This window comes from Triturus cristatus, chromosome 7, assembly GCF_964204655.1.
Source record: "Triturus cristatus chromosome 7, aTriCri1.1, whole genome shotgun sequence".
NCBI classification, from domain to species: Eukaryota; Metazoa; Chordata; class Amphibia; order Caudata; family Salamandridae; genus Triturus; species Triturus cristatus.
Window position 1 is genome coordinate 1483203352 of NC_140590.1, and position 12279 is coordinate 1483215630.

At 37.0% G+C, this 12279-nt stretch overlaps 1 protein-coding gene across 1 annotated transcript in view; it reads left to right on the forward strand.

Moving 5' to 3' along the window:
• Positions 1–12279, forward strand: part of LOC146812224 (protein-glutamine gamma-glutamyltransferase E-like) — a 278099-nt gene that overhangs the window by 185209 nt on the left and 80611 nt on the right. The window contains exon 11 of the mRNA XM_085619254.1: positions 3079–3239. Coding sequence (XP_085475380.1) covers positions 3079–3239 — 161 coding nt within the window. The remainder of the gene's footprint in view (positions 1–3078; positions 3240–12279) is intronic.

The following is a 12279-nucleotide window of genomic DNA, read 5'->3' on the forward strand; positions in this document are numbered from 1 at the left end:
ACTCTAAGCCACTCCACTCTATGCCACTCATCTTTAACCCAGTCCACTGTACGCCACTCCACTCTATGTTATACCATTCTGCGCCAGTCTAAAATACTCTACTCCTCTGTATGCTAATGCTCTCTTTACCACTGCACTCTGTGGCATTTACTTTTCTGAGTAGCTGTGCACTATATAAGTATCATTTGATTTGTTTTGATTTACATTTCTACACCAGTGTATGCCACTTCGCTTTACCCTATTTTATTGTACATCACTATACTTAATGCCACTCCACTCTATTCAACGCAACTGTACGCCACTACACTCTACTCTATTTCATTCTACAATGCTCGACACAACTGAACATTACTCTGTGTTACTCTTTGTTATTCAACTCTAAGCCATTTGATGACGTACCACTGTATGCCACTCGACTGTATGCTTTTCCACTCTACGCCACTCCACTCTATGCCCCTCTACTCTACGTCACTGCACTCTATGCTATTCCACTCTATATCAAATAATCTGTATGCCACTCCACTTGTATGGCATCCAACTCTATCCCACTCCACTCCAGTCTAGGCCAACCCATTGTATGCTATTACCCTCTACGCCACCCCAGGCTAAGGTATTCCACTCTACACCACTTCACTCTACACCACTCCACTTTATGCCACTCTACTCTATCCCACTACCCTTTTACATCACTTTATTCTATGCCACTCCACTCTATGCTATTCCACTGTCCGCCACTCTACGCCTCTCCACTATACGCCACTTCACTGTACACCACTCCACTCTATGCTATTCTACTGTACGTCATGCGAGTTTACACCACTCTTCTGTACACCAGCCAACTCTATGTTAGTCCACTCTACCTAACTCAACTCGACGCCACTCTACTCTACGTTATTCCACTCTACAGCACTCCACTCTACACCACTGCACACCACTCCAATTTACGATATTAGCTCTGTCACTCCACTCTATGCCATTCCACTCTATGCCATTCCTGTCTATTCTACTACACTCTACACAACTTCAATCTATACTATTGTAATCTAGGGCGCTGCATGTATGCCACTCCACTGTATGCTACTCCACTGTACGCTACTCCACTGTACGCTACTCCACTGTATGCAACTCCTCTCTATGCTTTTCCACTCTGTGTCGCTTCACTCCACTACACTCTATGGCCCATCCAACCTACGCTGATCTACTCTGCATTACTACACTTTAGCCCACTTTAATGTACACCATTTCATTCTGCACAACTATACTCTACGCCACACCAATTTACACTATTCCATTCTATCCCATTCAACTCTATGCCACTCCACTCTTCGAAATTTCACTCTACGCCCCTCCACTACAGCCACTTAAATCTATGGTATTCCACTCTACACCACTCCATACTGCAGCACTCCACTGTACACCACTCCCCTCTAAGCCACGCAACTTTACACTACGCCACTCCACTCTGCACTATTTCACTCTACGCCACTCCGCTTTTTCCCTCACTACTCTATGCCACTCAACTAAGCCACTCAACTCTAAGCTATTCCACTGTATGCCACGTCTCTCTACACCACTCTACATTACTCCACTCTATAGTATTCCATTCTATTCCACTGCTCTGTATGCCACTCTACAACACTCCACTGTACGACACTACCTTATTCGACAGTCTTCCATTGTACTCTATAACACTCCTCTTCACGATCCCCCACTCAGTGACAGTACACTCTATGATTAGCAACACTTTTTTAAATTAAAAATAAAAACAAATAAACCAACTTTAAACTACACAAATATTAGAAATCCTAAAGGTATAGTTATTTCTTAATTTGATAGTTTACATACCATCTCCAAATAGGTATAACTTGCGCACCTCCATTCACAGTGTTGTCAAATCGCAAACCACACTACATTAAATATAACTCGCCTTGCTACCATGCACAGTTTCTCATAAATAAAGTCATGTGGCATAAGTGTTGTTATGAATGCTATGATTTCACATTATATAGGTGATGTAATATAAAAGGGTATAAGCAGTGCATCATAATGGTACAAGTTATAGTTAATGTAGTGTGGCTAGCGAGTTAACATATGTTTTAGTGTGTGTGTGTATATATATATATATATATATATATTTATATACATAGATATATATGTGTGCATAATAGCTATATTTTATAAAACTAAATAAAAAATATTTTCAAAAAGTTCATTAACATAATGTAAAATAAATATGTATCATTATGTCATTATAAATCCATTTATAATCACACATGTTTGTGTGTTTATATAAATATATATTATAGATAGCAATAAACATTGGTGGAATCTATTTACTTTACATCATAGCAATGTTATATTTTAAAATATTCAACATTTACTACTTCAACCTGTTTATGTAGTAGAAAAACAATATTTGTGTATATTTTTGGATGAAATTAATGTCCACAATATATTTTTTCCAATCTTTTTGTCAGTTCCTTTATAAGTATAGGATCGCAGTATTGCAGTAAATGATATTTTTGACACAATAATTTTTACCATGATATTGTATCATTGATCCGCACAAAGAGTGTGCTGCTGCAGTCAGTCAGCTGCAGTCAGCAGGAGGCAATTTAGAATTAGCACATGATAAAGAGAAAGAAAGTACAAGGTCACATTCGATAACAGTCAGTAGAGGGTGCTCAAATAGTGAGACAAATTGTGGAAAATATAACTCAGCAGTGGGATGCAGTCAATAAAGTAGGCTGAAGTCGAAGGGGAGGTTAGAAAGTTGAAAATAAATAGTTCACACAGCAAACCATTGATCGTGAAAGATTAGAAGATGGTGCATATAGGATTTAAGAAGATATATACAAACATAGGGGCATCTATGTGGCCATCACTTTAAGCTGCCAATCCCAGGGGGAAATTAAGAGACAACTATATTTTGAACTAACTGCACTTTTGTGATAAGGATGGCAGACCAGGGCAGTTCTACTAACTTCAAAGAAGAGATCCTAAGAAGATATAGAAAGATGTTGGCACACACTGATAGATGGATAATCCTAAACATGTTTTCTGTATTTCCCTTCTCAGGCAAACAACTTTTATTCTTGATAAAATCCGACCAGTATCACCCATTCCTGAGTGATGAACACTTGCTGAAAATAGTTGCTGTCTGTGAAGTAGAGAAGACTGATGAGAGAGTGGTGATAGAGAAGGTTATCCCACTGGAGACTTCCCCCACCTGCGTTAAGGTAAAATACTATGCATTAATGCGATCTACCTAAGAATGGATGCAAACAAAGAAGTACACACACTTGCAGGTGCTGTATGTGCAGTGCAAGGCATCAGGTCTGATATCAAAGTACTCTGTCCATGTTGGGCTTGATGGTCTAAGAGGGACCAAGTGTTTAGCAGTGTTCTGAAGCAGAATGCATTGCACCATTGTAATGATGACACCAGAAGCCCACCGAGGTCTTCTGGTGTCACCATTACAAAGTGGACAAAGAAGCGGTATGGAAAGGTCCTGAGGAGAAAGATTACCCGCCTTTCTAAATAAGGGCCATTTCAAGTATTTATCTATTTATGTATTTAACTTTTTTCAAAAATAACCACTCAACCATGATGGTGTCAGTGTGCTGTACAGTACAACAATATGCTGAGATGCCAGTGATCCCTTAAACAGAGCAAGTATAACGATATAACATTTAGTCAATTTAAATCTTGTTAGCACAATCAAAGGACACAAGATATATGCTTTTGTGTTATACAGAGCTTTGAGAGTGCAGATTATCGGGAATAGACCCATAGCTGATGATAAGGAGGGGGGAGTTTAAGGAAAAGAAATTAGATGTGACGGTAAAAGGTGGATAGACAGGAATGTCCCCTGCCTGATCTACTGCATTTCTCAGAAAATTATTATTTGTCAAAGTTGCTATTCTTTAGTTTCAACTTAATGTACTCCGTTTCTATTTCTATTTAATGCCAATGTTTTATATATACATATATATATATATATATATATATATATATGTTTTCAAGAGGCTTCGTTTTCTGGGGGCCCCCAACCTTGCAGGGCGGGCTCTAGACACAGGGATGAAGAAACCTGTAATTTGGGTCTTAGCCAGGAAACAGATTAGAGCCCAACTCCGACTTCTTTTAAAAGTACAGACATTTATTTCGTCAGCGTCACAGCATAGTTGCAGCCACTCTCTCTTCCTTACACGATGCACTGTATATATGTATTCCATAGTGTGATATATTGCACAATTCCATTCTGCTCAATAGCGTTTTTTCATGCGAATGTCACCAATTTAAAAGTATTTTCTTTCTCAGTGCATACTGCAAAAGTTAATAACAGCAAAGTGCCATTTCATGCTGCTTGCGCTTAGTAATTCCTTCAAATGCGGAGTTCCCACATAGAGGAATACACCTCCATCATCTCCCTTTCACATTACCGCATTGCCTTGTAGCCACGGAAATCCTTCGGCTGGAGCGGAAAATGAGCAGGTCATGCCCCCTCTGTTAAATGTTTTCAAGAGGCTTCGTTTTCTGGGGGCCCCCAACCATGCAGGGCGGGCTCTAGACACAGGGACGAAGAAACCTGTAATTTGGGTCTTAGCCAGGAAACAGATTAGAGCCCAACTCCGACTTCTTTTAAAAGTACAGACATTTATTTCGTCAGCGTCACAGCATAGTTGCAGCCACTCTCTCTTCCTTACGCGTTTCAGCATTCAACTGCCTTGATAACAGGTGAGTGGCATATACCTTCCCAGTGGTCACATGGCCCATACTTGCAACTACAGGCCCCAGGATGCACTGTATATATGTATTCCATAGTGTGATATATTGCACAATTCCATTCTGCTCAATAGCGTTTTTTCATGCAAATGTCACCAATTTAAAAGTATTTTCTTTCTCAGTGCATACTGCAGTTCCTCTATGTGGGAACTCCGCATTTGAAGGAATTACTAAGCGCAAGCAGCATGAAATGGCACTTTGCTGTTATTAACTTTTGCAGTATGCACTGAGAAAGAAAATACTTTTAAATTGGTGACATTTGCATGAAAAAACGCTATTGAGCAGAATGGAATTGTGCAATATATCACACTATGGAATACATATATACAGTGCATCCTGGGGCCTGTAGTTGCAAGTATGGACCATGTGACCACTGGGAAGGTATATGCCACTCATATATATATATATATATATAATTTTCCTGAACGGAGGAGTCGGTGGTGGTTATATATATATTCAATGAAAAAACCATAGGTTTCACACACGTTATAGTTAGGAATTAGCATTTAAAAAACCTTAGAAATTCAATGAAAAAACCAAAGGTTTCACACACGTTATAGTTAGCTGGACATTTTACTCGTAAAAAACCATTGAAATTCCCCCGTTATAGTTAGTTAAGCTAACTATAACTCGCGCGCCCGCAATGCACTGCTGATGACGTCACATATTACATCACTCATGACATGGTCAGTGACATCACTCATGACATCACTGATGACATCTCAAATGACATCACTGATGACATCACTGATGACATCATCCCGTGAATGTGTTTTTCTGAAAATTAAATATGTTTTATATATGTATATCTCAAGGTCGATGGAAGAATAAATGCGTATATAAGTGTCTAAATGGATGATATGTTTTTGAAAAATTGATTGTGTAACTGAATGATTAGGTGTATCATAGTGAATACATGGCTTAGTGAGTAATGTTTAAATATGTATATATCTGTATCAGTCTCTCAGTTTGTGTATAAGTGGCTGCATGGGTTGGTGAGCAGCTACATGGGTGTCTATATAGGTTATTAGTTGTTTTTTTGAGTATGAGTCTGAGTATCTGTATGGTTCGGTGGGGGGTATTACGTAGTGCATAGGTGCATGAATGAGTGACTCACTGTTTGTATGTGTTGAAGATAGTATGTATGCAGGACTGCATGGGTGGATGAGTGTGTGTATGGGTGTGTTAGTGAGTGAATGACTGTCTCTACAGTGTCTTTATGAGTAACTACATATGTTTTAAACTAGTATATGTGACTATTGGTGTATATAAGTGAGTATATGTGAGAGTGAGAGATTGAAAGAGTTCCTGTGTGAATAAGTATGTGTTTCTATAAGTGATTGTTTAAAAGACTAAGTATGTGCAAGTTTCCGCAGAAGTAAGTGTGGTGGTGTGTGTATAACTGTATATGCAAGTAAATGGATGTTTGATTCTTTATTAGCATGAGTGACTATGTGTGTGAGTAACTCTACGGATGAGTAGCATTGTGTAACAGGATGTATAGGTGTATGAGTACATATGATGAGTGAGTACATGTATGAGTGACTGTATAGGACTGTTGGTGAATGAGTGGATGTGTATGTGGATCTTAGAATTACTGAAGAGGTTGTTGTAACTGGTATTGGTATGTCCTTTGTTTTGAAAATTGTAGTCTCTATTTTTGAATGTGTGTATCAAAGGTTATATTAGGGTGAGAGGAGGTCTGCCACTCTATCACAAGGATGATGTCATCAGTGATGTCATCAGTGATGTCATTTGAGATGTCATCAGTGATGTCATGAGTGATGTCACTGACCATGTCATGAGTGATGTAATATGTGACGTCATCAGCAGTGCATTGCGGGCGCGCGAGTTATAGTTAGCTTAACTAACTATAACGGGGGAATTTCAATGGTTTTTTACGAGTAAAATGTCCAGCTAACTATAACGTGTGTGAAACCTTTGGTTTTTTCATTGAATTTCTAAGGTTTTTTAAATGCTAATTCCTAACTATAACGTGTGTGAAACCTATGGTTTTTTCATTGAATTAGCAAGGTTTTTTAAATGCTAATTTTTTTTTTTCTTCTATTTTTTAAAACATATTTTTAATTTAATGTTCTTACCTTTTATAAAGACTATGGTTAAATTATTAAAATTCTTTAATATGTTTTTTTAAATATATTTCATAAAATAAACATGTTATAATTTTTTGCAGTTCATTTTTTCTTTTTTTTTTAGTACGCGTACCGTAAGCTTACGGTAAGCGTACGGTTTACGCAACGCCCGTAATTTATATACGCTGTTTGCGTATAGTTACGCAATTTGCGTAGCCGCGCGTACTCCGCGTGGGACGCGTACGCGCGTACGCTACACGCGCACGTTACGCGGAAGTGTCGGGTAGTGACTGTTATGCGCATGCGCGCAAGCGCGTGTCTTTTTTACGCGCATGCGCACTTTTGCCGTAAGCGTACCGTAAGCGTACCGTAAGCGTACGGTAGGTCATGTGATCATGAAACACAACTTTTGATTGGTTGAAACTACTTTCAGTTCTAGAACTCTCCTACACCACACCCATTCCTCTCATTTCTGCTTGTGATCCCTTAGGAGAAGGAGCTGGGTTGTCTTTGTGATACGATGGCAGACCAGCAGAGCTCTTCTGAGAGTGAGGCTAGCACTAGCAGCACTACCTTGAGGCAGAGAGCGAGGAAACAAAAGACTTCTTATGTATGGGATTATTTTACTTTTCCTGAAGGCCAGAAAAAGGTAAATGCACCCTTAGTAACTTGCAAGCTGTGTAAGCGTGTACTTTCAAGAGGTAATCCTGACAGGAAGTATTCCTTTGGGAATCATACCATGAAGAGACACCTCAAGGATGTACACAGAAGGACACATGCTCGACTTTTTGGAGGTAACTTTTCAGAAAGTCAACCAAGCACATCCACAGCAGCTCAGCCTGGACCCTCATCTGCAGGGCTGACTCCTTCTTCTGCAGGTCAGGTGAGCCCTTCATCTGTGGGGGGAGCCTCTCCTTTTGCTGGCCCTCTGGAAATTAACCCTCGGTTTGCGAGGGTTGAAGTACGGTGCGCCCATTGTCACGATCTAATTACTTATAGGGAGACCAGTGTTTCCCTAGTGAACAGTAAAATAGATCAGCACACTTGTCGTACCGTCTAATATTCCCAATCTTTCTTTCCTCTGTCCCTGCATGAACACAACGGCTCTTTTAAGAGCCAACCTTACCTTTCATCTATTTTTTATATATGTTTTTTTTTTTTTACCGTACGCGTACGGTACGTGTAATTTTTTTTTTTTTTTTTAAAAACAGTAAAAATCAATTATCACATTACAAGGTCCTTGAGAGACTACAATTATTATTATTGACTTACCATACCCACTCAAAAAAATATTTATTCATTTGTTTTAAAAAAAAAATTGCTTTAAAAATGGTTCTAGTTTTCGAAAATTTTCTATATCAATCTGAAAAAAAAGAAAAAAGTATTAATATTTTTAAAACATTTTATAATACAGTACACATATTTACATATTTTTCAAAAAATATTTTTGCCTTATTTTTGCTGTTTTCAGAATATATTGCATTTCACTATAAATTGTGAAAGCAATTGCATTCATCATTTTACAGCGGGCAAAAAAAAATAACAATCTCAAAGATTGTATTAAAAAAGCCCAAAATCTCTTTTTACTTAAACTTAACATTATAGAAATGCATAATATTCTAAAAAAATATCATCTAATACCAATACTTATTTCTTTAAAATACCGTCTGATATGTTTGTTTCAGAAGTATAATCACAATATTATATCTCAAATAACTCCACAATACATCTGATTCCATTTCCTTTAGGCCAAATAGTAATTTTAAATTTTTTTGGGGATTAAATTTCCAACGGTAATCCAATAAAATTCTAAAGTTTAATTTGTCCAGATCTCACCGATTCTCTGTAACATTTTGGTTCACGAAAATTTTTTGAATAATTTATTAAGTCCACAATAGAATTGGTTACTTTTCCGCATGGCCAAATAGTAATTTTTAAAATCATTTTTGAAAAAATTTACAATGGCACTCCAATAACATTCCAAAATTTAAATTGTGCAGATGTTACCGATTATCTCTAAATTATTGGTTTTTGAAAGTTTCATTAAAAATTAAAAAAGTCCACATTACAATTGGTTATCTTTCCATTAGGCCAAATGATAATTTAAAAAATCTTTTTTTTAGAAAATTCCAATGGTAATCCAGTAAAATGGTAAAATTATTTTGTCCAGATCTTGCCAAGTCTCTCTAAAATTTAGGTTTCAGGAAGATTAGATAGGAATTTGCTAAATCAAAAGGCAAACGTTGTTTGAAAATCAATTGGGAATCATTACACAGTGTCCAGCCTTTTTCACATTTAAGATAAACTGTGTAATGTCCAGAAGTAACAGTAGGTCCATCATGGAAAATTATTGCAACAGTTACAAAAGTTTTTCCTGAAATTGATAATTGCTGTCCTGTAAACTTCTTTATTAAAGTATCCAATTTTGAACCATCAGCTCTACATCGTTGCATCATTAAAATTACATACTGTCCGTATTCCTTTAAAATTAATGTTGAAAACATGTCAGATTTACACTCACTGCATTTCATGCTATGATTAGCATCTTTAACTAATTTTGCAAAAGTGACTGTTTTACTCTCTGGCAATGTCAAATAAATAAACCTTTCATTATCAACATTAGAGCCACATATATTATAACAGTTTTCACAACTATGTTCCCATTTATAAGAGAGACCAAATAAAATATCAATTGCAACTTCTTCTACTTCCAGTACTTGAAGAAAATACATCAAAAGTTCGTGTGCATCTTGCTGTTCATTTTGAGAAAACTGTGTTCGTCCTGAACATATATCTAAAAGTTTTCTAATTTCAGTAGCACTTTCTATTTGAGTTTTATCTTTACTCAGCTTTTGAAAAAGGAGACTCAGCTCAGAACAGAATCTTTTTCCCTGATTTACTATTATCTGCTCTTGCAAACTTTCCAGATAAAATGCAACATTCAGCACTACATTTGCGTAGCAGTTGACACCAGAGCTATTTTCAAAATGACATCCTACAACCTGTTCTTCATTTTCCTTTTTCTTTTTGCTTGCAATTACATCACTCCTCTTTTTTTTCCTCTTCTCTACATCTTCATTACAGATATTCTCATTTTTTCTTTTACGAGAAACTACACGTTTCTCCAACACAGGATACTGACCTAAATGAGGAGCATAGCTTCTTCTTAATCTATTATACTCCTTTACACAGTTTGTATCAGCACTAACTTTTGAATCATCAAAGTCTATCATGAATAAACCTGATAATGTTTTCACTCGTGACAAAGCAACATATGCCATACCTTCTTTGAACACAGTTGAACCAATGTTCACAAATGCACAATCTACAGTCAATCCTTGAGACTTGTGAATAGTTACAGCATATGCTAGAGAAAACGGAAACTGCTTCCTACGTACATATAAGTCTTTCACAAGCATGAAACGAACTGTACAACGACAAATATCTTTAACTTCTTCTATCTGATCAAATTTTATTTTTAAACATTCAATTCCATCTTTTTTCTGATAATTAATAAAACCCACAACTCTTCCCATAGCTCCATTAACTAAACCTTTTTCAACATCCAAATTTCTTCTTAAAAATACTCTACAGTTCATGCAAACATATAGATTTTTTTCCAATCCAGCTGTTTTGGAGATGTTCTTCTCTAGTGAGTCCAATTTATTTTTCAGTTTGCCTGTTACTGTGACAGTAATTCTTCCACCCTCAATTTTGTCCACTGCTTCCAATTTCCTGATCTCTTCCTTTTCCAATTTCAAAAGCTCCTCATTAAATATTGAGCATTCACGTAGAGTTGGCATTAAGCAGATGACACTTTTGTTTTCTGCAATGTTCTTGTATATTTTCTCTGCAACTATTTCTTCCTTTGGAAATAAATTATGTAGCAGCCGACTCTGTAATGCTTTTTTGCCAACTTCTGTGAGTAGTCCAATTCTGATATCTTTCAGAATACTTCCATATTCTTCATCGCTTGCTTGCCTCATATTAGTAGTAAGTTCCTTGTACTCAAAGAAGGACCAAATATTTGTATTTCCGATGCTTCCCAATGACTTCTTCGTGTCTTCATGTGTGACAGTATTAAACACTGGTTGTCCTTTAACTGGAGTAAGTTGCAAAAGATCTCCAAAAACTATGACGTGTTTTCCACCAAATAACATGTCATAGTCTGTCTTCAAAATTTGCTGCATTCTTAAATGCACAAAGGCAAGCATTAAGTTTGATACCATGCTCACCTCATCAATAATGAGAACTTGCATCTTCTTCAATACTCTTGAAACTTCCAAGGATGCTTCTCCAGTTAGCTTGTTGTATTGTATTTTGTTCTCATGCTCCACTGGTAACATTAGCAAACGATGTAAAGTGATTCCTTTTATGTTATATGCTGCTAACCCACTTGGAGCAGTAACCACACAAGACAAAGTAGAATCTGTTTTTGCTGTAGGTAGCTTCTGATGACTTTTATAAGGAAACTTTTTCCAGTTCCAGCTTGTCCGCTTACATACATCCTGATTGGATGAAATGATGTGCATGAGCACTCTTTTTTTTCATGTAGAAATCCGTGATCAATTTTGTTTCTGATCTCTTCATAAATTTGTTGCTGCTCTTGATTCAGTTGTCTTTCCAAATTTTTTAAGTCTATAAATTCTTCTTGAGCTTGATTCATAGCCGTTTCCACTTCATTCATGGCTATTGATGCTTCATTTTCAACGATTGGTTGTCCTAGGGGATCTTGACTGAGTGTTCCTGAACTTTGGCTGTCCTGAGAACTGTCTCTAGCTATTTCTGCTGCAATTGTAGTTTCCTGTTCAATTTCTTCATTTAACATTTGCAGATAACTTGAGAATGTACTGCATTGTATGCTGTCTTTGCAAGCATTAAAAGAATCTTCATAGCTTTGAAATTCTCCCAGTAGTTCATCCTCTGTACGCCATGGTTTAAACAACTGTAAAAGAGCCAAGTAGTAAAATTCCTTCTTGTCAGTAGTGTCGCAACTCAGCTTCCTGTGATTTATCAAACTTCCTTTTGTTTGCTTCACCAAACATCCTTCCTCACCAACGACTTTATATTTTCCATTGTTGATGTCTTCTGCGGCTTTCCGTGAATAAATGTAGTTCTGCAGCACTTCATAGAGACACATGTTCTCCAGATGATGACTTCTCTTGGGATAATATGTGTCCAACATGTTTGATTTCAAAATATTTGTACTTTCTGGGTCATTCTCGGCCAAATATTCAATTTCTCCTACAGATTTCAGTACCCGATTTCTCATTGCTGCAAGGCCTAAAGTTGCCCAAATTATTCTTCTTGACTTCGAGTAGAGACTTGCAGAAGATAACCTATCTGAACATTCGTAGGATCCAATTTCTCGATGCGATAACATCTTCAAACTGAAACTGTA